This window comes from Dendropsophus ebraccatus, chromosome 14 (genome assembly GCF_027789765.1).
Source record: "Dendropsophus ebraccatus isolate aDenEbr1 chromosome 14, aDenEbr1.pat, whole genome shotgun sequence".
In the NCBI taxonomy this organism is placed as follows: Eukaryota; Metazoa; Chordata; class Amphibia; order Anura; family Hylidae; genus Dendropsophus; species Dendropsophus ebraccatus.
The window spans coordinates 75,809,691-75,834,718 of record NC_091467.1 but is presented as its reverse complement, the minus strand read 5'-3'; the positions used below and the strand labels follow the sequence as shown (position 1 = coordinate 75,834,718).

General features: G+C 44.8%; 1 protein-coding gene and 1 long non-coding RNA gene across 9 annotated transcripts in view; one reads left to right on the top strand and one right to left on the bottom strand.

Moving 5' to 3' along the window:
- Nucleotides 1-13,492, top strand: part of LOC138772742 (uncharacterized) — a 54,363-nt gene extending 40,871 nt beyond the window's left edge. The window contains exons 2-3 of the long non-coding RNA XR_011359816.1: nt 12,794-12,923; nt 13,256-13,492. This is a non-coding gene — a long non-coding RNA (uncharacterized lncRNA). The remainder of the gene's footprint in view (nt 1-12,793; nt 12,924-13,255) is intronic.
- The window catches only part of EPB41L1 (erythrocyte membrane protein band 4.1 like 1), a 114,001-nt gene that overhangs the window by 43,300 nt on the left and 45,673 nt on the right, over nt 1-25,028 (bottom strand). For 4 of the 8 annotated variants that reach the window (XM_069953352.1, XM_069953357.1, XM_069953358.1 and 1 more), the window contains exons 2-7: nt 24,249-24,281; nt 4,220-4,408; nt 2,805-2,945; nt 2,572-2,676; nt 473-515; nt 212-287 (exon numbers count right to left, since the gene is read on the bottom strand). In XM_069953352.1, coding sequence (XP_069809453.1) covers nt 212-287; nt 473-515; nt 2,572-2,676; nt 2,805-2,945; nt 4,220-4,384 — 530 coding nt within the window. In that variant the 5' untranslated portion in view covers nt 4,385-4,408; nt 24,249-24,281. Of the gene's footprint in view, nt 1-211; nt 288-472; nt 516-2,571; nt 2,677-2,804; nt 2,946-4,219; nt 4,409-7,213; nt 7,324-24,248; nt 24,282-24,367; nt 24,491-25,028 lie in introns of those variants that run through there. The other 4 variants (XM_069953355.1, XM_069953354.1, XM_069953353.1 and 1 more) reach the window with 4 other exon arrangements.

The following is a 25,028-nucleotide window of genomic DNA, read 5'->3' as shown; positions in this document are numbered from 1 at the left end:
AACAAATAAGTGTTGTGTCTTTCTTCAGCTGATTGCTGTCCTTTTTACATAGGACAGCCCTTTCCCCCGATAGTCATCCCATGTAAAAGACTTTCATTATGGCCATGGAATTTCTTTTTGAAAAGACCACCCTTAAAATGAAAAATTGCTTATCTACTTTTACATAGTCATTGCTACATCCTCAGAGTCCGCAGTGGTTAATGCCTCTCACCTGGTGATGTCTTCTGTGAGCTGAGCCGGATCAGGAGGATAAAACTTCACCGTAAAACCAAATGTCCAGGGACCACCTTAAAAGACAAGTAGAGCTGGTTAGATTAGTAGGCAAACACGATAAACTAGATTATAAAAGAAATGGAACAAATATATAGATGGATGACACATGGTCGTTACGAAAGAGAGAACCAGAAGATATAAGGTAAGAGACAGAGAGATTGAGACGACCACAATGCCAAGTGTCGGCTTTAACACTCACTTCTGATCTGTTTTTTAATTTCCTTGGAGGGATCCAGCCAATTCTGTAAAACCAAAGGGGGAACGTTAGTACAGACGAATCACACAGCAGTAATGCCAAGCAGCTACGGCTAGCGGTATCATGACATGCGTCGGTGCACACATATGACAGTACTCTCACTTTTATTGTTACAAATGGTTGTACCATGCATTTACCATCCTGACAGATCTAAGGTAGGGCCATATATGACTCAAGCTGCCGATCTTGTAGATAGGTGTTGGTTACAGTGCTTATTACACGGGGACATGTGTGGCCAATGATTTTTTGATAGGTCAAGATGACCCAATCTACCTACAAATGAACATTTGCTCATTCATTGGCTGATCACTAGCCCCATTACACAGGGTGATATTGGGCTATCCGGGCAGGAATCACTTTAGGCTAGGTACACATCTGATACAAGTAGGTGGCACACACCTGGCATACACCTTCAATAATTGACAGCTGAATAATTCTTCAGCCATCAGCTATCTCTCCCATCCTACTTATACACAGGTACATGGCTGAGTGATCCTGTGTTCTCTCTGGGGAGGGGAGAAGTGAGACAGAGCACTTCCCCAAAATAAAGGGGCCAAGCAGTGATTTTTCATCAAGCCCAACCCCATCTCCATCAACATCATTAGGGTTAGGGTAGAAAACCAGCCCAACAATATGCTGACACATACAGGGTATACACAACCGTTCTGTTTATTTCACTCTACTCAAGTACTTTGAGGTTATGTTCAGACAACATTTTTTTTTTTTTTTACCACTTTTTTGGACAGCCATCATTTTGAAGCGAAATATGAATGTAAATAAGGAGCATTCAAAGAAATGATGGTGAATCTAGGAACATTGCCCCCTGTTCCTCGATTTACTGACATTGAGAAATGTGATAGTGTCTCCACTGTGTTTTGGTTGACGTCCCTAAGGTCAACCTTCATTCCTTTGAATGCACTTATTCAGCTTCGCTCCCACTAGCCAGAATCCTGCTCCACACTCATGAGGGGAAAATACCCCGAAACAGCTGTCTGTGCATGGATGCCTGGCTCGGGTAATTCCCAAGTCACATAATTTAGACTGTGGCTTGTTGGAAGGTTATTTCCTTGACTGGACCCCCCTTTGGCTTGGTTGTTCCATCCCAGTAGAAGATCTGGCTAGCTCACTGACATTGAGAAACACGTAATGGTGTCTTCATGGTATTTTTGCATATTCATAAGTAAGAAGCATGATCGTTATTTACGGCCGTAATTCTCAAAATATGGCCTCATTTTTGCCTCAAAACGATAGGCGTTATAAAAAACGCAGAAAAAAAGCTTTGAGTGAACATACCCTAAAAATTACTACGTTCTTTACATTAACAGGCATATTTTTTTTTTACTGGGCTCGAAGGGTTGGGTGGCCAAATGAAGTACTACATACTTTTCATTTAAGTCGATGAGCTGTTAATGTAATGCATAGACACGTCAGGTCCCCCTGAAGGAGTGCTACTCTTTATAGTCATAGTCTAATAGATTAGGGTCCTGAAAACTTCCTCTCTATTAATTCAGAATTCCCTAATAGGGCACTTAAAAGCAAGGCCTAAACCAAACATTTCCTTCGAGAAAGTGAAGCAGTGAATGGGAAATGAGCTGTTAGTATGAACATTGCCCTGACAGATGACTAACAACCTTAGCAAGTATATGAGGTCAGTGGTCAACGCAGAACATAATGATAATGCAGAACGGCCAGATGGTAAGTGCATCCTGTCATTGGGAAAGCACGCCATTTGGTGGAAATAGTTATAAGAAATCTCAGGAGAGCGGTATATTGATCATATTAAGAAGACCTCTACAGCCGCTGTATTAGGGTAATTGTGTTACAAGCTTCAGAGTATGTATACTGCCTCTGGGCTGTAGTCCTGCCAATTCAGGAGCTCCTATTTTGTGTTTTACTGCCTAGTAGTCATTCTTCCATTATTTCATCCAAGATGGAAAGCAATGGATAGTGGAGAGCAAAAAGGAGAGTAACTTGTCTCATTACAAATGCACCCACACATTAGATGAGATCCCATTGTCAGCCACACATTCTACAAGCATTACCTTCTGACTGTCCGTGTCACAGAACGTAAGACCAAAGTAATCTTTTTCCAGCAAGTTGAGGTGTTCACATACTGTATCGAAGAGGACCTGCCCCCTGGAATGTTTCTGCAAGAAGCCATCCAACAAAGGAGCGGTCACAATATTGATCTCACATGTAAACAAGTCATTTCAATTCTCCCATTCACTTTCTATAACTCTTCTTTACCACTATACTGACTGCATTTATTTGTTACCTCCACTTCACACTCATAGTGGGAAGAGTCCAGGAGTGTCACCCTACAAACTGCATTCTTGAGTTTTCGAGAAGTTTTCTGCGGCGATCTCTGATTGTGAGAGGGCGTCGTTCTGTCTGATACATCGAGCCTCTCGTCGCTCTACAGTTCACAATGATAAGAAGTATCCTGTTAGAATCTTCACTAAAAACATAGATAGAAAAACACCTTAGGGCCACAATTAGACTTCACCTTCTTTGGGCCATCTGGCAGACTTTTTATGGACAGCCATAATTTTCACGGCAAATAATGACCTAACAACATCCATTATTTCACAAATAACGGTCACTATTTGCATGTGAAATGATGGCCATCTAAAAAACGTCCAAACAAAATGAGGTCATTGCCCAAAGCAGACTGAGTAAAAGAAGGCAAAGGAGCGGTGAGACTTTACACTAAAGATGAATTATGTTTGAAAGCTAAAGCTGTAAATGGTGGTCATGAACATCACATTGCCTGCCTATGAGTCACTGCTCCCAGTAGCCTCGTCATGGGGCTATTTACCAAAAATGTCAAAATAATTCCATTATTTTCTAGTTTGTTAAGGGTGGTTTCCACCGATTTACTAAAACCTGTGATTGTTTGACACCAGTTTTTAAGTGTTTGTATTATTATATTATTTGTTATAAAAGGGGTTATCCAAGAAAGGGCTGGCATCAGCACCCAGCGGGCTGCGACAGCGAGCGAAGAGCCATTAGCTCCCTGCCGTGCCAATTACTCTTGTGGCCGCAAGCAGCATTTCTGCAGTCTCAAGAACTCACTATCTTCCCAAGAGGATCCTAACTATTATATGAGAGGCCTAACTACTATATGCGGCAAAGAGGAGACCTAACTACATTATGGGGACACATAGGGACCTAACTACTAAATTGAGGTACAGGGGGATCTAATAATGTGCTGGAGCAGTGAACCTTAAATCTTTGTCTAGCAAATTCTGCAAAAAAGAGTTTTAGCCTGGGCCACAAAAAGAAAAGTGAACAACTCTGATAAAAGAAGTCACTAGATATAAGTGTGTTGTCATCACTTGTACAGTCTGCAGAGCCTGTGTACAACTGGTATCTACCAGTATATGGTCATGGTATTAGGGGATATTGGTCTTACTATAGCATAGGATTTTATTAAGTGACAGTATGGTGATAATGGTAGCGGTCATGGTGTGGTGCTATTATATATCCTTTTATACTGGTATAAAAGCCCAATCAAATGGATGTTAATAGCAGGAACTATAGATTTCCAGAAAGTCAGTATTAACTAAAGAAACTGAAAAGATATACAGGAAAGATCCCAGAGTGCTGAGATACAGAAGAGAGACTCCTTGGAGCTCTCTCACATCAGTGTCAGGAGAAAAGACTAGTCAGATAAGAATGTACACTTACGTCTCCGTTTCTCCTCGAATTCTCGTTGATTCCTGAACGGTCTACGTTGTTAGCAGGGGTTTGAGGGGTGTCAGGTGGATGTAGTGCAGGATTGTGTACCCCATCCTGGGCAGGCCCATCTGCACCAGGATTAAGTTCAGTTTCAGCCCCCACCTCTGTGGTCATTTTGACTCCTCAGACTGTTGTCGGCTGCAAGGAAGGAGAGAAGGATAACTAAGTACAAAATGGGAAGTATCTGCATGCAGTTTACATGTACACCTGTATACGAGGTTTATAAGAGGTACCTGGACAGAAGATACACTTCCTATAGAAAACCGCAGATGTTTTGCCACCAAAACAATAATGTGCTATAACCAATTTAAAGTGATATTGTCACCCCCTTACTCTATGTGCGGTCCTCTGCGCCATCCACAAGCTTAGATGCTGCACATGTGATATATACCTGTATAAAACTTGTCTGTGTCTTCTTTCTGCTCTAAAATTGCTTTATTTCATTAATGGACAGTGTCACCTAGGCGTAGCTTCACAGCAGTTTGGCCCTCCCCCAGCAGGGAAGCCCCGCCTAGGTGACACTGTCCATTGATAAAATGAAGTAAGAGTAAGTGTTTTTTAATGATAAACGATTGCAAATGAGATTTTTTATCGTTAACCTGAAATCGTTCACGGTATTACGCTGAACGATAGTCGTAAGTTAGGGATGAATGTGAAATTACAGCGAACAATTACCAAACGATTAGCGATGATTTTGGTGTCTGCAGTGCACGGACGATGAATGATTTTTAGTTGGTCGATTCATTTACAAGTTGCCTGCATTTACACAAAACAATTTTTGTTTAAATTCAAATGATATAACGATAATTTGCATGATAATTGTCCCAAATAATAGGGCCCTAAGGGGGGGGGGGGTAGACAGTATCACTTTAAAGCATAAGGCCACAGGTTGAGTTCTGTGTACAGGTCATAGAAATTTGTTCACATTAAAGGAGAAATCCAGTGAAAATTTTTATTAAAGCATTGTACAGTCCCCCAAAAGTTACACAAATTACTTTATTACAGGAAATGCACATAAAGTGCCTTTTCCCCGGCTCTTACTACTGCATCAAGGCTTCACTTCCTAGATAACATGGTGATGTCACTTCCTAGATACCATGGTGATGTCACTTCCTGGATAACATGGTGATGTCACTTCCTATATAACATGGTGATGTCCCTTCCTGGATAACATGGTGATGTCACTTCCTGGATAACATGGTGATGTCACGACTCCCAGAGCTGTGCGGGCTGTGGCTGCTGGAGAGGATGATGGCAGGGGGATGCTCAGTGTCCCTCCAATGCCCTGTGTCCCTCAGTGTCCCCCTCCATCACCCTCTCCGGGAACCACAGCCCGCACAGCTCTGGGAGTCGGGTCGTGACATCTCCATGCTATCCAGGAAGTGACATCACCATGCTATCCAGGAAGTGGCATCACCATGTTATCCAGGAAGTGACATCACTATGTTATCCAGGAAGTGACATCACCATGTTTATCCAGGAAGTGACATCACCATGTTATCCAGGAAGTGACATCGCCATGCTATCCAGGAAGTGACATCACCATGTTATCCAGGAAGTGACATCACCGTGTTATCCAGGAAGTGACATCACTGTGTTATCCAGGAAGTGGCATCGCCGTGTTATCCAGGAAGTGACATCACCATGTTATCCAGGAAGTGACATCACCATGTTACCCAGGAAGTGACATCACCGTGTTATCTAGGAAGTGACATCACCGTGTTATCTAGGAAGTGACATCACCATGTTATCCATGGAATGACATCTCCATGTTATCCAGGAAGTGAAGCCTTGACGCAGTAGTAAGTGCAGGGAAAAAAGCGCTTTATAAGCATTTCCTGTAATAAGTGTATATTGGGGATTTGTATAATGTTTGGGGAGCAATACAATACTTAAATAAAAACTTTCGACGGACTTTAAGCCATTAATATCCTAAATAATGTATACAAAGCTGAATAATATTCCTCAGCTGCTGTAGAACTTCATTAAAAAAAAATATTATGTGCTAAAATTACCATTCCCCAATGAAGTGCAAGCTACAGCTATAGTACCCCTCCACAGCGTGCCAGCCTTACACACAGTGCCCTCAGTACAGTGTCAGTCACAGTGTGCCCCCATATAGTGTTAGCTATACAATGGTAACCGTAAGAGAAAAGACCAAAGTCCTTCAGTTCTTAAGAGCTGAGGGACTTTGGTCTTTACTCTTGTGATCACCCCGGTATCCAGGGGCTGTGCCTTCGTGCTCAACATTTACTATATAAGAAGTACCTGTATATTGGCTGGGCGCTGACCACACCATATGATTTTCTTCTTATTGGTAACCATAGTCTGCTCCTTCAAACAGTGTGACCCCAAATATAGTGCCAGACACAGTGTGCCCCCATGTAGTATTAGCCATCCAATGATAACCACAACAGTGTGCCCCCAAACATAGTGCCTGACACAGTGTGACCCCAAATATACTGCCAGACACAGTGTGATCCCAAATATAGTGCCTGACACAGTGTGACCCCAAATATAGTGATGGTCACAGTGTGCCCCAAAATATAGTGCCAGACACAGTGTGACCCCAAATATAGTGATGGTCACAGTGTGCCCCAAAATATAGTGCCAGACACAGTGTGACCCCAAATATAGTGCCAGACACAGTGTGCCCCCATGTAGTATTAGCCATCCAATGATAACCACAACAGTGTGCCCCCAAACATAGTGCCTGACACAGTGTGACCCCAAATATACTGCCAGACACAGTGTGACCCCAAATATAGTGCCAGACACAGTGTGACCCCAAATATAGTGCCAGACACATTGTGTCCCCCAGTGCCAGTCACATTGTGTCCCCCAGTGCCAGTCACATTGTGTCCCCCAGTGCCAGTCACATTGTGTCCCCCAGTGCCAGTCACAAAGCCACCTGTGTGAGCCAGGACTTCATTGAATACTCACCTCCATCACATTCCCAGTGTTGTTCTCATCCTTCTCTTTCTGACTGTCTGTAACCACACACATGTACACTCCTTGTCTTGTAACAGATGTCACCACAAAAGAAGGAACTCCTAGAAGGAGCAATCTCACTGTCACATTATATATAAAAACCCAGTACTGATAATCTACAGTCAGGAGATCACTGGATATTATATAGATCCCAGCACTGTCTGATCCTGTCCTGATAATCTACAGTCAGGAGATCACTGGATATTATATAGATCCCAGCACTGTCTGATCCTGTCCTGATAATCTACATTTAGGAGATCACTGGATATTATAGAGATCCCAGCACTGTCAGATCCCGTCCTGATAATCTACAGTCAGGAGATCACTGGATATTATAGAGATCCCAGCACTGTCAGATCGCGTCCTGATAATCTACAGTCAGGAGATCACTGGATATTATAGAGATCCCAGCACTGTCTGATCCTGATAATCTACAGTCAGGAGATCACTGGATATTGTATAGATCCCAGCACTGTCTGATCCTGATAATCTACAGTCAGGAGATCACTGGATATTATATAGATCCCAGCACTGTCTGATCCTGATAATCTACAGTCAGGAGATCACTGGATATTATATAGATCCCAGCACTGTCTGATCCTGATAATCTACCGTCAGGAGATCACTGGATATTATATAGATCCCAGCACTGTCTGATCCCGTCCTGATAATCTACAGTCAGGGGATCCCTACGAGGGAATCACTATATAATCCCGTTTTTCTGTCACTATCTTGTCTTCTGCTTTTAGTGAATAAGGAAACATCGTTCCTTCTTTTCATCAGTATTTTCTTGCCTCGCTCACTGCTGTCTTTTAGCCCGGATTGGCACAGAAGAAATATCTTTAGTACACCCACACAGATGTCTCTGCATGGCTGGCTGGGGGTGTGAGAGAACAAGATTCACCCCCCACCCTGCTTACCCATCCTTATTAATGCTGCAGTCAGAGCCAGCGTCACAGGCTGAGATGCCTGACACCTCTTGTATGTACATTACAGTCTGTAATCCCCCCACCACCCTCTCCACCATCCGTTATCTCTGCCCCCACCACCCTCTCCACCATCCGTTATCTCTGGCCCCCACCACCCTCTCCACCATCCGCTATCTCTGGCCCCCACCACCCTCTCCAACATCCGTTATCTCTGGCCCCCACCACCCTCTCCAACATCCGTTATCTCTGCCCCCACCACCCTCTCCACTATCCGTTATCTCTGCCCCCACCACCCTCTCCACTATCCGTTATCTCTCCCCCCACCACCCTCTCCACCATCCGCTATCTCTGGCCCCCACCACCCTCTCCACCATCCGCTATCTCTGGCCCCCATCACCCTCTCCAACATCCGTTATCTCTGCCCCCACCACCCTCTCCCCATTCGTTATCTCTGCCCCCACCACCCTCTCCAACATCCGTTATCTCTGCCCCCATCACCCTCTCCAACATCCGTTATCTCTGCCCCCACCACCCTCTCCACCATCTGTTATCTATGCCCCCACCACCCTCTCCACCATCCGTTATCTCTGCCCCCACCACCCTCTCCACCATCCGTTATCTCTGCCCCCGCCACCCTCTCCACCATCCGTTATCTCTGCCCCCACCACCCTCTCCACCATCCGTTATCTCTGCCCCCACCACCCTCTCCCGACCAGTTATCTCTGCCCCATCACTCTCTCCCCATCCGTTATTTCTACCCCTATCACCCTCTCCCTATCTGTTATTTCTGCCCCCCACCACCTCCCCACCATCCATCATCTTTCCCCCCCCCACCGCCTCCCTATCCATTATCTCCACCCCCTCCCCCATCCGTTATCTCTGCTTCCCCACCGTCCTTCCTCTCATTCTCTGTCATTTTTCATCATCTACAATCCCACCCTCCGTCATTCATTTACAATCCCGCCCTCCGTCATTCATTTACAATCCCACTCTCCGTCATTCATTTACAATCCCACCCTCCGTCATTCATTTACAATCCCGCTCTCCGTCATTCATTTACAATCCCACCCTCCGTCATTCGTCTTGCCTTCCTTACCAGTCAGCCCACCACCCATTTTCTGCCAGTTCTTTTCTGAATCTTCTGTCTTACCCTATCAGAGAATATGAGGTTCTCTGCAGAGCAGGGTGTGAGGTAAGACAGTGGTCATTTATCACACTCACACCTACATCCAGTATGGAAGGACAAATCCTTGCGGAGCTCCTTATTTCTCTGTACATGTAATGTTACCGGCCGTGGGGAAGGGAAAATTATATTAACTCTGCCCATCCCTGCCATATTCTGTATATCTCTGTATCAGGGATGGGGAAGCTGCCGCCCTCCAGCTGCTGCATAACTACAACTCCCATCATCCCTGTGCTTTAGCTCTGGCTCCTCAGGCATGATGGGAATTGTAGTTTTGCAGCAGCTGGAGGGCTGAAGGTTTTCTATCTCTTCTCTATATAAAATGTGTTCCTTCCCTTCCTGATAAACTGTCTATCCTTTTCAGGTTCACCAATACGAGTTCACCTTTGCATATAACTAGTCATGAGGTCCCGGAGGACCAGATCTCTGATTTCCACCGAGCGCTGAGTCCTAATGCGTTGCCATTTGTATGTTATTTCCGTGTTTGCAAGAGCGATTTCCTGGTAATGCATAGGGATAAGCTGCTTATATGCTGCAGCACCGCACATAGATTGTCAACATTCACGTCATGGGGGCCGACCTCATAGGCAACCAGTATACTGGTCATTATGTTTGTACGGGTATCAGAGGAAATTGGAGCGCCCAGATGAAACACGATGGCCAGTGGCAGCACAAATGATCAGACATAACAATAAACCATAGATAAAAAAAAGAGACAAAGAAAGACAACAGGCAAATCGGCAAAGGGACAGTGTCATTAGAAAATGACTTATTGTAAAAATCATGGTTTTATGTTATACAGATTTTTTTAAGAATTTTTGGTGACATTTTTTTCTAATTTCCCATATTCCTATCTCTATATTATAAAATAATCCTGAGATCTTGCAGTTCTCATTCTCGCCACTGGGGATAAAACTAAGCTGAGACTTCCTGTTGTGTCTGTGGTGATAAGAGGAGGCTGCTGTGAAGTGATCTGTACAGCATTGCAGTGTCATGTGACACCAGTAGATAGAGACAATAGCAGCTCCCTGTGGAATGACCTCTTCACAGGTCACAGAGCGCGCTCAGTAATGTCTCACATTCATCTCAAGGGGACAGAGTCTGTCTATTGTCCACTATGTCCATGAGCCAGGCTGTAAAGCATGTCACTAAATGCTGTTAAAAACAGCTCAGGCAAGATGGCCGCCTCCTTAACAATGTACCAAACGTATAATAAAAAAATTAGTCAGAAAATAGAAACAGATTAGAATAATAGAACAAGTTTTAGTATCTGACTCTAATCATTAAGAGAAAATATAGGTGACGCTTTCCCTGGTCCACCCAGGACTCACTAAAGCATGCTGGGAGCAAAGGATAGTATGGACTAGTTTGTCATTTTATGACATGGGGACAGAAGACAGAGCCTTGGTATACAGGCCTGAAAGGGTCCTCACAGATGGGACAACCATGGCTAATCTACGTCTTATAAACTTCATAAAGAAACAAAGCATCTGGGCTATGACTATTACAGCATTCACAGCACAACCTCTACCAGAGCCGACTGTCATAGCAACAGCAACAAAATATGCAGGAAAAATGCTTTTATACAAAGCTTTACTGCCTAACGTCTATATATAGCTTCATAGAGAGAAGGCTGGGATGAGAGTATGCTAATATGCCGAACATTAGTACATAGATACACAACCAGGAAGGCTTAAAAATAAGTAACAAAAAATACTGGTACCTAATTCCACCTTTAGGATTACTGTAATATTAACATGTGGTGGGCTCTGAACCCCTGAGGATGACAGTCAGCAGCAGACATGGCAGCTAGGGTCTCTTATCTGATGAGTGAAAGCTGCAATGTGAGTGTGAACTGCACTCAAGCAAGGACACATATATGCCATAGTAATAGTCCACCTGGTATCAAAGACTATTGATAATACTAATGGTGCAGTAATATGTATCTGGGCCAAAGCTGCAGGTGAAAGGGGAACTCCAGCAATTTTTTGGTTCTTTCAAATCAACTGGCATCAGAAAGTTATATAAATTTGTCATTTATTTTTACTTCAATTTAAATCTCCAGTCTTCCAGTACTTATCAACTGCTGTATGTCCTGCAGGAAGTGGTGTATTCTCTCCAGTCTGACACAGTGCTCTCTGCTGCCACCTCTGTCTATGTCAGGAACTGTCCAGAGCAGCAGCAAATCCCCATAGAAAACAAGCTCCTATTTTTCACCTTAACATGTTCTATTTTGTTAAACAAGGATTATGACTATTGATGGTTTCCTGATGTATAATCAGATCCTTGTCTACTATAATACTCTTCTTGTTGAAATGTATATATAATTGTTTGGAAATTATGTATGTTTGTTGGAAATGTTGTGCAGTTCTAAGTTGTACAACTGTTTTTATTTGGAAAAGTTTGTTAAAACCTAATAAATATATTGAAACAGAAAAACTCTCCTGCTCTGGACAGTTCCTGACATGGACAGAGGTGGCAGCAGAGAGCACTGTGTCAGACTGGAGAGAAAACACCACTTCCTGCAGGACATACAGCAGCTGATAAGTACTGGAAGACTGGAGATTTTTAAATAGAAGTCTATACAAATCTATATAACTTTCTGAGCCCAGTTAATGGATTCTGGTGCAGAAGTTCAGCTTGGGTCCCCCTGATCGTGTAGAAGAATTCCAGAGTAATCTGCCCAGTCATTAGGGAGAGAGCCAGAGCCGGCTTGGGGCCTGGTCACACTCACGGTCACTGCAGTCCCCTATGACTTCACCGCTGGAGCACAGTGTTAGGATGGACAATACTGTTATGTTATTTTTTTTTTTCTTTCGCTGTTTGGAGAGGGAATGAGCACAGGTTCTAGGCCCCTACAACAACCGAGACGGGGGACGAGGCTTCTTAGATCCAACATACCCAACCCTCCAGGGTAGCAATAGGAAGCCCCCCTCTCATAGACATCCGATGACTGGCCTGTTCTGACACATGGTGGGATCACCCGGCACATGGGGGCCTATGGACCTTATGCAGGTGTCCTTATGATGGCTTTATGACACGGTGCCTGAAGAAGTGCTCTGTCTGTATCTCCATATGCCACTTCAGTCTCAGTTTCATAAGGCGACATGCAGCCTATTCTGTCAGACTTAGACATTGCATTGCTCCTGGGGGAGAATAGCCCTGAAATATGAAACTATTGCATAACCACACTGATTCTGCTTTGCCGCCATATGGTCCTTTGTGCGACAATGTACATTATGGGGTAATTATCTGTTAGCAACAGAGCTCACAGGAGAGAGTAGCTGGCTAATATCAGATCAGACGGTCACATTTCAATGAAAGAACCTCTGTATTCCCCTGAAGCCTGATACACTAGGTATATACAATTCCTATATAGCTTATGGCTCCATAGAACTGAAGTTACTTCTGTATTTGCAGGTCATGTAAGGTTTGTGGCCTTCATTTGGGTCACCAGTATATAGATTATCGCTATATCACTACAATCCAGCATCCTAAATCAGCCAGAGATCCACCATCATGGATGATATCGCACCTTACTACAGCATCGGTAAATGTTCCTTAATCTTTCTAATTATAACGGGACCTCAGCGTTTCTATCACTCCGTATTAACAGCTTTCCCCGTCTCGATATCGTCCCACTTTAATTAGACCGCTATATAAAATCAATTATAGGAGAGGTAGCTTATGCCAGCGATAAATATTTCCACACTGTGGTAATTATATTTTATTATGTGTGTTACTGGGTGGCATTAAAATTAATTGAGGTTTTTCAGCACAGGGCAATATACAGAATTTTTTATGTACTCTGCTCTTTTGTGTTATAGAGGTTTTTAATTTTTTAATCAGAATGAAAAAAATAATAATTTTGATTATTTGTAGGATGGGGACAACATGGATTTCCCACAGATGATTCGGTGTATGTCACAGATAATGCTTCAGCGCCATCCTTTACACCAATTTAAACCCAGCTCTCTATTTAGACAAAGGATGAGTCACCCCGATGGTTGCACCGTCAGTGTCGGAACTTATTGGACCGATTTGGCAGATTATCACTCCATGTAATAAAGACAATGATCAGCCAAGAAGCTGATCATCAGCTGATCGTTGTCGTTTAAACCTGCTAAACAATCACAGTTGATGACACTGTAAAAATGATAAAGTTCGGACTTACCTATGCTCCCCTAGTGTCTTGCAGCCTTTCCTCACTCACTGCTGGCGCTTCTGGTCTGGTCACTTCAGTCTGTTCAGTGTCCTGTCTCTGTCAGTGATTGGCTGAGCAGCCTGTCACTGAAGAGACCAGGCCAGAGGCGCCAGTGGGGAGAGGCTGCAGGACACTAGGGGAGCATAGGTAAGTATGAACTTTATTTTTTTTCATTAAAAAAGCAATGCTTGGACATAAATAACTATATATATATTATATATATATATATATATATATATATATATATATATATATATATATATACACACACACACGGCCCTTGCTGCACAATTATCGAGCTGTGTATGGGCTCAGTAAGCGAGTGCGAATCTAGCAGATTGGCGATCACTAAAGCCCATATTCCACATGCCGACTGAGAGGAGCAAAAGAGCGCTGTCAGTGCATGTTTGCTCCTTGTTCCCCGCTCGCTGCCGCTGCTATTACACATGGCTGCAGTGAGCGGGTGAGTGCGGGAGGGGCCACGGAGGGGGAAGGGGTCGACCGTTAATTGTCCGGGCAGCCCATAGAGGATAGTGGCAGTCTGCTGCCGCCGCTTCTATTCCGCAGACTATTCCTTGTCTCCAGGACTATTCTTGGCCTTGCTTCTTATATCAGGACTTCCCTAGGCTTTACAATAGAGTTTACCCTTTAATAAAACAGTTGCTGCAATGTGCAATAATAGTGAAATAATCTTTTATAATACTTTTATCCTGGAGACCACTGGTTTCTGGTTCAAACAAGTGGATCATTTTCCTAAAATTGTACCCCAGCATACGTGGGATAATACTCGAGTGCTTAGGATTGTGGAGCGTTCGGTAATCTGCATATAGAGACGCAATTCCTGGATTGCCCGTGGGTAGGTTGACTGGTGCAATGCCATCAATAACTAAATAATTAAGGCTTCATATTGCAGGGGATGATTATATATTATTTATATCCTAATTTAAATTGGAGATTTGGGAACAAATTTGGACGCAGCTAAAATCTGGCACCTTCTGTTATATAGAAGTCCGATTTACAGCACTGAAAGAAGTAGCCCATCTGTATCTGTATATTCTATTTCCAAATTGAAAATTGTACCTACAATTTAAAGTGTTTGCATCAGCAAGACATCCTTAGTACGTCCTACTCTGCTTGTTCCTCTCTCCCCCACCTATGAGCGAGAACAGCTCTCCTCCTCTGGAGGAACCAATGCATCAGTGCATTACATTCATTTTATTAGGCACGTGTGATGCTTCATTTCTTCTGAAAAGAAATCCAGCTTGACATTTCAGTTATGACAGCTGATAACCTGCTCTAGCAGACCAGGGCTGTTCAAGTATTGCATGGCTTGACGTTTATTTGAATGCCAGGCATGTACGGGTATTCAGCCCAAGCCATGCTGCAATCGAGTGCCGATCTCCTACATTGCAGCTTATATACAGAGCCTGTTGTCACGTCCATGGAAAATGGTGAGCCCTGAACTAAATCCAGCCTACAGTCTCTGCCTACTAAGCAGACGCCCCCAGCTGGGTGATGTTTTCCACTCTCACTGGGTGCACAGCCCATTAGGGAAGAAACAAATGTCGACATTCCGAGTTAAAATCCAATCATTTAACGGATAAGCCAAAGATCAGAAAACAAAAAATAGTCAAAGAAAAGCCAGAGAATCAAAAACAAGAGAGCAAGAACAAGGACAGTATCAAAAACCAATATGATATCAAAGCTGGCCCGGGCTCAACAAGAGAGAGTGCAGAAGAAAACCACAAACCACAAGCAAGAGTTAGGGAGAACAAGCCGGAAGTCCAGGAAACCAGAAGACTAACGTATGTAAGAACACTGGTGAAGGGTGCAAGACACACAAGGATTGCTCGTGATTGGCCTGATGTGTCTCCCTGTCTGTTTGACATCCCTCCCCTTCTTTTAGACATTCCCACGTTCTGTTAGATTCCCTTCTGTTAGATGACCCTCCCCTTCTGTTAGATGCTCCTCCCTTTCTGTTAGATGACCCTCCCCTTCTGTTAGATGCTCCTCCCTTTCTGTTAGATGACCCTCCCCTTCTGTTAGATGACCCTTCCCTTCTGTTAGATGCTCCTCCCTTTCTGTTAGATGACCCTCCCCTTCTGTTAGATGCTCCTCCCTTTCTGTTAGATGACCCTCCCCTTCTGTTAGATGACCCTCCCCTTCTGTTAGATGACCCTCCCCTTCTGTTAGATTACCCTTCCCTTCTGTTAGATGCTCCTCCCTCTGTTAGATGACCTTCCCCTTCTGTTAGATTACCCTTCCCTTCTGTTAGATGCTCCTCCCTCTGTTAGATGACCCTCCCCTTCTGTTAGATTACCCTTCCCTTCTGTTAGATGCTCCTCCCTCTGTTAGATGACCCTCCCCTTCTGTTAGATTACCCTTCCCTTCTGTTAGATGCTCCTCCCTCTGTTAGATGACCTTCCCCTTCTGTTAGAAACTCCTACCCTTCAGTTAGATGACCCTCCCCTTCTGTTAGATGCTCCTCCCTCTGTTAGATGACCCTCCCCTTCTGTTAAATGCTCCTCCCCTTCTGTTAGATGCTCCTCCCTTTCTGTTAGATGACCCTCCCCTTCTGTTAGATGCTCCTCCCTTTCTGTTAGATGCTCCTCCCTTTCTGTTAGATGACCCTCCCCTTCTGTTAGATGCTCCTCCCTTTCTGTTAGATGCTCCTCCCTTTCTGTTAGATGACCCTCCCCTTCTGTTAGATGACCCTCCCCTTCTGTTAGATGACCCTCCCCTTCTGTTAGATGCTCCTCCCTTTCTGTTAGATGCTCCTCCCTTTCTGTTAGATGACCCTCCCCTTCTGTTAGATGCTCCTCCCTTTCTGTGAGATGACCCTCCCCTTCTGTTAGATCCTCCTCCCTTTCTGTGAGATGACCCTCCCCTTCTGTTAGATGCTTCTCCCTTTCTGTTAGATGACCCTCCCTTTCTGTTAGATGCTCCTCCCTTTCTGTGAGATGACCCTCCCCTTCTGTTAGATGCTCCTCCCCTTCTGTTAGAAACTCCTCCCCTTCAGTTAGACACAGCAGCAGGAAGGTTTTCTTTAGCCTAACCTTCCAGCGGTGACAGCAGCCGATCTCAGGGGTAGTTGTCTGTACAGAAGGGATCGTCCTTTATAAGAAAATCTATATACAGCCTGATGACATCTTTTACACTCTTTTTGCTGTCATAAAACTATAGTAAATGATGTCACAGTTTTGCCTATATACAATTGGTTTTAGCAGCTGGTGTCATTATTACACCGATATCAGTGATCACAGCGGGAAATTATAGCGTACACTGAGTTACATACAGATGTCATCTCTACAGACTTACAGGACGACAAATAAAAAACTCATTGTACTTAATGTGCAGTCTGTGCCAGGGAACGCCCATCAGGCATTATCTGCAGATAATCACCGATATCACATGCGGATGACTCCACAGTCACCGGGGCGGCTGGTCTACAGAAGCTTCACACTTATTCTAGGCCGGGGTTGGTATGGAAACTTCTGACTGTAAACATATATACACATAACCACCAGTCAGCTGATCATCTGCATTATAAAAGCTTTTCTCAGCCATGGTAAGAAAGTGTTCATGGCATCAGCCAGTCTGCAATATCATATAGCTATGGCGGCAGGTCTCATCTGATATGAGAAAACTGCAGACCCAAAACGAATATTCCTTAAACGGAATGTGTCATCAGAAAATCACAATATAAAAGTCAAGTTAACATATTTTTTAAGTATTTTAGTGATGTTTTTCTCATGTTTCATTTTCCCATCTATACTAAATAAATAATAATCCTCAAATCTTGCAGTTCTCATTCTGGCCACTAGGTCAAATATTAAACTGAGACTTCCTGTTCTGTATGGATCACATTCTAGCAGTCTCCTCCGAATCATCTCAGAGAGTGAAAGGTGATACCGGTATAGACACCATTCACACCTGCTGCACAGGTCATAGAGCATGCCCAGAAAACTTCCTGTTCTAGTGAATTCCCATGCTCACATCCATATTTATTTCAGATCTATCAAAATATAGGATCTGTTCTTATATCAGAGGTGCCCATAAAAGTCCCTGTAGCTTGAAAAATATGGGCGGCCATATGGATTACCAACCATATGCTATCCATCTTTGCAGATTGGTTGCCTGGCAACCCCTGGCCAGGCTCCTAATAATGACCATCTTGCAGCACTCCGCAGATATGGAGGAAATAAAGATGTCACCTGTACAAATTACATATAAAAGCATTGCAGATGGTGTTGTGAGCAAGTGGTGGGTTCGGTGTATACAGTGTATGGGGTTCATAGTGTAAAACAATAGTGCCAAGTGCAGATGTTCCACTGCGTGTTTATAGGTCGGTACTATGGTCGGTCTATGCGCTGGGCTGAAGGCTTGTACTGTGCACTCCCATCACTAAGTATCACTGTTTCCTTTTTTTCCACTTAGCACAGCTGAAGGGAAAAGTAACTAAAGGGTTAAATGGGAACGTGTGTTTCTTCACGTATTTCCACTGTATGAGATCATGACTGAGAGCCAGTCCCTGAGCTGGGTACCTCACACTTGTCCCTCCTCTATTTCCTAACCTATCAGAAGCAAGAGCTGAGTGCTTTCTAGTACATTCCCGCCCAATCAGAGAGCCCCCTGAATGGTATATAAAGTGGGGGAGGAGCTAGTTTGGGGGCAGTTGATGAGTCAGATAGAGAGAGTATACACAAGAGTTCCTGCTGAAGTACTGTATCCAGGGCCTGGCCTGGGAGCCAGGACCCATTCGTGGCACTATATCTATCAAAGACTATCCTATTTCTTCAACAACGATAATGGAGACAGCACTTCAGGGGGAAAAAAACATGACTTATTCACATCCTACTACGCATAGTAGAAAGTGAATATAATTCATGTTTTTCCCCCTGTTGGATTGATACTGGACGGAGCCGGTGCTGCTGCTTTGGATTATCCTATTTCTACAGCCACACCAATCCTAGCCATGTCCCACTAGTGAGCCATGAGGTGAGGGTGGGAAAAACAGGAAACCCTATCCACACTAGGCAGCTACCCACTACTTCAAACCCTAATAACTACACAGGAGATAACATCAGCAGTTGGGTACGTTAACTTAAAGGGGTAGTTCACCCCCCCCCCCAAAAAAAAAAAAAAAAATATTTCAAATCATTTGGTCCCAGCAAGTGCCAGGGATTTTCTACTCTACTACTAATACAAAATCTCAAGTCTGCCAGTCTGACACAGTGCTCTTTGCTGCCACCTCTGTCCATGTCAGGAACTGTCCAGAGCAGCAGCAAATCCCCATAGAAAACAGTTCCTGCTCTCCAGACTGAAAAGAATACCATTTACTCAGGACATACAGCAGCTGATAAGTACTGGAAGACTTGAGATCTTTTAATAGAAGTAAATTACAAATCTCTGGCACTTTCTGGGACCAGTTGATTTGAAATAAACATTTTTTGGTGAACTACCACTCTGCTGCAACACGCTAGTTTCCTTAGGGGTCCCCCTGACAGCTAGCTTTACCCACTAGGTGGGGCCTGCATTCCTGGATCTGTGTCACTCGGTGCCCATGGACAGCAATAGGCGGAAGGTGGAGGTATATGCAAGTATACATCAGCGAGTACTCCTGGCCACCGTAACAAGTGCCTGAGTGATACGCTACCATCCTGCCCTAGCTAACACCACCAGGCTCCCCGGGTTACAGCACAGCGTCCAAATAACATGCCCAAGAGCTATAAGTGACTGGGGATGGTTAATATATAGTGTAAGAGGTCCCCTTTAATGACTCAGCTATAAGTGACTGCGGAGGGTTCATATAACAGGGTCCCCTTTAATGACTCTCTCAGCTATAAGTGACTGTGCAAGGTTTATACAGTGTAAGAGGTCCCCTTTAATCACTCACAGCTATATTATTCATGCCGGTTACGTAACTATATTATACTACAAAGCAAATGACAGCAAGTAAACTGCACGAGCGGCGTACAGTAGATCTCCTTGTAATGTGTAATGTCTAATATAACCGCTTACACGTTCTCATTATATTAATTGCCGTAATAATGATGACAATAAAAGAGAAAAGTCCGGACACTTTCATACTGTTCTTAGCACAAGACTGATCAAAGCCCGTCCATCTACATTGATGAATATAAGGGATTGTTCAGAAAATGGCGACATAATACTGAAGCAAAGGAATTCTCTTATACTACAAACATGGCTTCTGGGCTCAATGGGCAATTTCATCAATGAACGACGACACTAAGTGGATGATCGGTACTATTGGGATGATTTGGGCACAGAATTGTATTATACTCCGCGTGTATGGCTACCGCTATGTACCTGTGTATAGGAGTACAAAGCCACAGAGGTGTAGCCATATGTCTGGAGTCTTGTCAGCACACTCATGTCCTGGGGTGGACATACTATCCACGTTGTATTGGATCTGTTAGTCACATTGATGTTTTTGCATATATATCATATATTATGTACCTGTGTATTACAGTGTGTAATCATATTAGCGGGGATGTGACTTTCCTATAGTATTACTGTATATCTGGTCTGTCTATAAGGGATTATCTTGCTCACAACATTGTTTTCACCCCCCCCTCACCACCACCACCAGAGAGGGTGTCTCTACATTCTTTTTTTTAAGTGTTTTTATTCATCGCACTATTGCCCCAATTTCTTTTTCCTTTCTTTTCTACATTGTATTTCCATTTGGGGAGCATAGAATGAACATGAATGGAGCCGTCATTCTCTATGGGCGCCGGGCTTCAGAAGGGGATATCTCCGTCCCGGCTCCAGGAAAGGCACTTGGCGAAATGGGGTAAGTATCCGGGGCTCTAGCGGGGGGTCGGGCGGCCTTCACTCCGGCACGGCCATTTGGAAACTTGTTGTCACTTGTCATTGTGGATTTGCTAAGACCTGACTAGGCATAATATTACACGACCACCATTATACAGTAAATCACTTGCTACGCCAAGTCGCTTTATTACTTTGTGCAGCTACATCTATCAGACAACCTCTATTACTTCTCTATAACCTGTAAGGATCCAACCACAGCGTAGTCATTGAGATACAAATACTTCTACTCTCTGGTCAGCTCTCATGTCATCATGAACATCAGCTTCCACATTCTATAGAACAAAGAGGAACCTGAAGATCCTATGCAGTGCAATACTCTCCATAGCCCGGAGCTGACCTTTTACAATGCAGTCGCTGACAGACACATGTGTCAATGGGCAATGTGACTTCCGGCACCGCAGTGTCGCCTAACTGGTTCTACACACTGATATGATGCGACTCTTGTTGTCAATCTTCTGTCAGAGATCTGAGGGTTTAACTCTGGAAACCTCCTGTAAGTAACACAGATGTGGAGACTCTTCTGTTTACACTGGAAACTGTTCACACTGCGCTGGACCTGTTCTGTGACTGACCTGAACTGCAGTCAATGACCCCCCCCCCCCCCTTATAATGGTTTACACTGGGGTTCAGTCTAGGGTCTCTCTGTCAACGATTTGTCAGCAAGAATAGTGATGAATGCTTTTCTATTCTTGTCATTAAAAGTCACAGGATCAGATAGGTAAGACTAGGACAGCCACACCCACTAAGACTAGCTACACCCACTTGTCAAGTGTCTAAAGTCATGTAAACCAATAATGTAAGTGGTAAAACACAGGGGTCAAGTGAACAGCCCTCCAGCTGTTACAAAACTACAATTCTCATTGTGTATAAAGCTTTGGCTGTCCGGGCGTGATGGAAATTGTAGTTTTGCGGCAGCTGGAGGGCCACCAGTGTGACCCCCCTGTTGTAGAACTTCATTATATGAGGGCAGATTTTATTAATTACATAATACTGGTTTCTAATTCACCATATTCCTATATCCCTCCAAACCATATGTGATATTGCAAGGAGCAAGGGTTAGGGTGTACGTGGATAAAAGGTGTCACGCAGTTCTCATCTTCCCTCTACGCTGCTTTACATATCCGATGGTTTTTATGATTATGATTTTCATGGCAGAGGCAATATAGTCTCAATAGTATAGTCTCAGCAGGTTACAAGCATCTAAGCTGCTGATATGTTCCTATAGTGCACGGGGGGCTGAAGGTGTTAGGGCTAATGCACACGTCCGTAGAATTCTGTCAGTACACATGGACCTTTGGAGCTCCCAGCATCAGGATTGATTATGATTTTGGGAGCTCTGATACTTTTTGAAAGTTTGCACTAGTGTACTGACACAGCCGTGCGGCTGTCAGTACACTGGGAGCTCCAAAGATCCAGTCCACAGAACATTGTCCATGTATGGACGTAATTTTATGTGTAATTTTTAGTGTGTATTAGTCCAAAGTTTCTAACCTTGATCCTCTGCCCTTTTTTCATGCAATTAGCAGCTTAATCCTTATTATATTTAGGTGTCTTGATGCATTGGGGTGGGACTACTATCCTCAGTGCAACAAAACGCATCTCCACCCCAGTGCACCAAAATACATCCCTGCCCCTAGTGCATGAAAACACATCCCCGTCCCAGTGCACGAAAACACATCCCCGCCCCCAGTGCACCAAAACGCATCCCCGCCCACTTAGTGCACCAAAACGCATCCCCGCCCCCAGTGCACCAAAACGCATCTCCGCCCCAGTGCACCAAAATACATCCCTGCCCCTAGTGCATGAAAACACATCCCCGTCCCAGTGCACGAAAACACATCCCCGCCCCCAGTGCACCAAAACGCATCCCCGCCCCCAGTGCACCAAAACGCATACCCGCCCCCAGTGCACCAAAACGCATACCCGCCCCCAGTGCACCAAAACGCATACCCGCCCCCAAAGCACCAAAACGCATCCCCGCCCCCAGTGCACCAAAACGCATCCCCGCCCCCAGTGCACCAAAACGCATCCCCGCCCCCAGTGCACCAAAACGCATCCCTGCCCCTAGTGCACCAAAAGCATCCCCGCACCCAGTGCATGAAAACACATCCCCGCCCCAGTGCACAAAATCACAGCCCCGCCCCCAGTGCACCAAAATGCATCCCCGCCCCCAGTGCACCAAAATGCATCCCCGCCCCCAGTGCACCAAAACGCATCCCCGCCCCCAGTGCACCAAAATGCATCCCTGCCCCTAGTGCACCAAAAGCATCCCCACCCCCAGTGCACCAAAACGCATCCCCGCCCCCAGTGCACCAAAACGCATTCCCGCCCCCAGTGCACCAAAATGCATCCCCGCCCCCAGTGCACCAAAACGCATCCCTGCCCCTAGTGCACCAAAAGCATCCCCGCCCCCAGTGCACCAAAACGCATCCCCGCCCCCAGTGCACCAAAACGCATTCCCGCCCCCAGTGCACCAAAATGCATCCCTGCCCCTAGTGCACCGAAAGCATCCCCGCCCCCAGTGCACCAAAACGCATTCCCGCCCCCAGTGCACCAAAATGCATCCCCGCCCCCAGTGCACCAAAACAGATAATTATAAATATTCTCAAGATCTCTTCTTCCTGTCAGTGAGTGGAAATTTTCTCACTTAGGCCAGGTTCACACTATGGAATCCACGTGGATAAATTTCAGCGGATTCCGTTGCTAGTATGCGCTCACGGCAACGCGCCTCTCCGCCAGCTCCATAGACACCATTCTATGCGCGGGCGGATTCCGACGAAAGAATTGACTTGTCGGGCGGAATTGAGCTGCCCATAGAAGGGTGTTTATGGAGCTAGCGGAAAGGCGCGCGGCCGTGAGCGCGTACTAGAAACGCAATCCGCCGGAATTTATCCACACTGATTTCGTAGTGTGAACCCATCCTTACATCCAAAGGCAAAAACTTGTCCTAACCATCTCTAATAGAGATCAGGATGAAAAGGTATATAGCCGCTTTTTTTCTATACACAGCACCACCCCTGTCCTCAGGTGATGTGAGGTATTACAACTTGGCTCTATTTACTTCAATGGAGCTGAGCGCTGCAGTAGCTGGAGAGAAAGCAGCTGTGTTTCCTATAACTGTCACAATGAACATGGCCTCCCATCTGCCGGCATCATGTTATAGAGAAGTCAGATATAAAATCATTTAGTATAACTTGTATATATAAATTCCTGATAATTCTGGCCTTCGGAGTCTAGTGGGCGGTCCTAATCACTAATTCACAGGTTACATAGAATCTTTATACTAAATGATATAACCGTCTCCTCTATAACATGATGCCTGCAGCTCGATTTGACAGGATCCCTTTAAGACACAAATGTCAAAGTCGTGCCGGTCAGCTGTTGTAAAACTACAATTCCCATCATGCTTGGACAGCCATATCTGTACTTACTAAAGTCCGGGGAATCCCTTTAAGGGGGCTGAAGCAGGTCGTGCAACATTCCTGCCATTCCAACACCAGACATATCTCCAATATTTTTGTAAGGTAACAGATAATGGGAACTCTGTTATATAGGCGCCATGCTAAGCGACTTCCCCGGTATTAGAGCTAGCCAGCTCGTCTGGGACTGCTCATTAGGTGCCATAAATATGAGGAGAATCAGTCAGGTCAGGGATGTCTAATAAAGTCACCTTAAAAGTGTCAAACATCAGCGACATCGGGATTAAGGGATCATGTATTACAATAGGGAGGGGGCGTTTAGATAGATGTTATGTCACAGATGACAGTGAAATGAATTCTATAGACTACAGGAAGGTAAATGGTGCAGGGTACTTACAGCTCCTGGACTCCTCAGGGCTCTCCTCAGAGGCTGCAGGGAAACAACAAGAAGACATTAGCTTTGGGCTCCCATGCCTCCCTTATAGTAAGCATTAGTCTGCATGAGATCTGCCGTACCATCACAGATTACAGGGAAAGACTCCGCAGCTGCCCCACTATTAGGGATCAGATCATAACAGGGGGAAACTGGCAGCAAAGGGGCGAGTGCTACCAGTATACAGCAGAGCGGTGGGAGTGTACAGGAACTAGAGAGAGATCCTCAAACAGGTTCTGGAGGGCGGTGCTGCTGCTGACAGCTCCGCACTACCTGCCGAAATATTACCTGTGCAACAACTCCACCCCCAGAGCGACCTTCACATACCTGGGACACACACGCAGCCTCACATCACTGCTTCTCCTTCATAGACTCACAGTGTAATGGACAGGTGGTAACGTACTCACCTGCCGCAGACTACAGTGTCTTATAACTATATAATATATCCTCCATCACCCTGTGCACCTCTGCCCTTTATGCAGCACATTATGCTAGAAGATTACGGTTCCTTATATGTCAGAAAAAGTTGATGTTCTGCAAATCATATGAAACTGACTCAGGGGTGTGTGTTCTTTCTGAAGGAAACCGCTCCCAGGTGACTGGTGACTGATCTGATGCAAAGGAACAAGGACAACTACTAACTGCCTGCGCATCCTTAAAGGGGGTTTCCTCTTATCATTATAATGGTCCCCTCATAACAAAGTGATTACAGGGTGTTCTGGCACCTTCAGCAGTCAGCTGTAA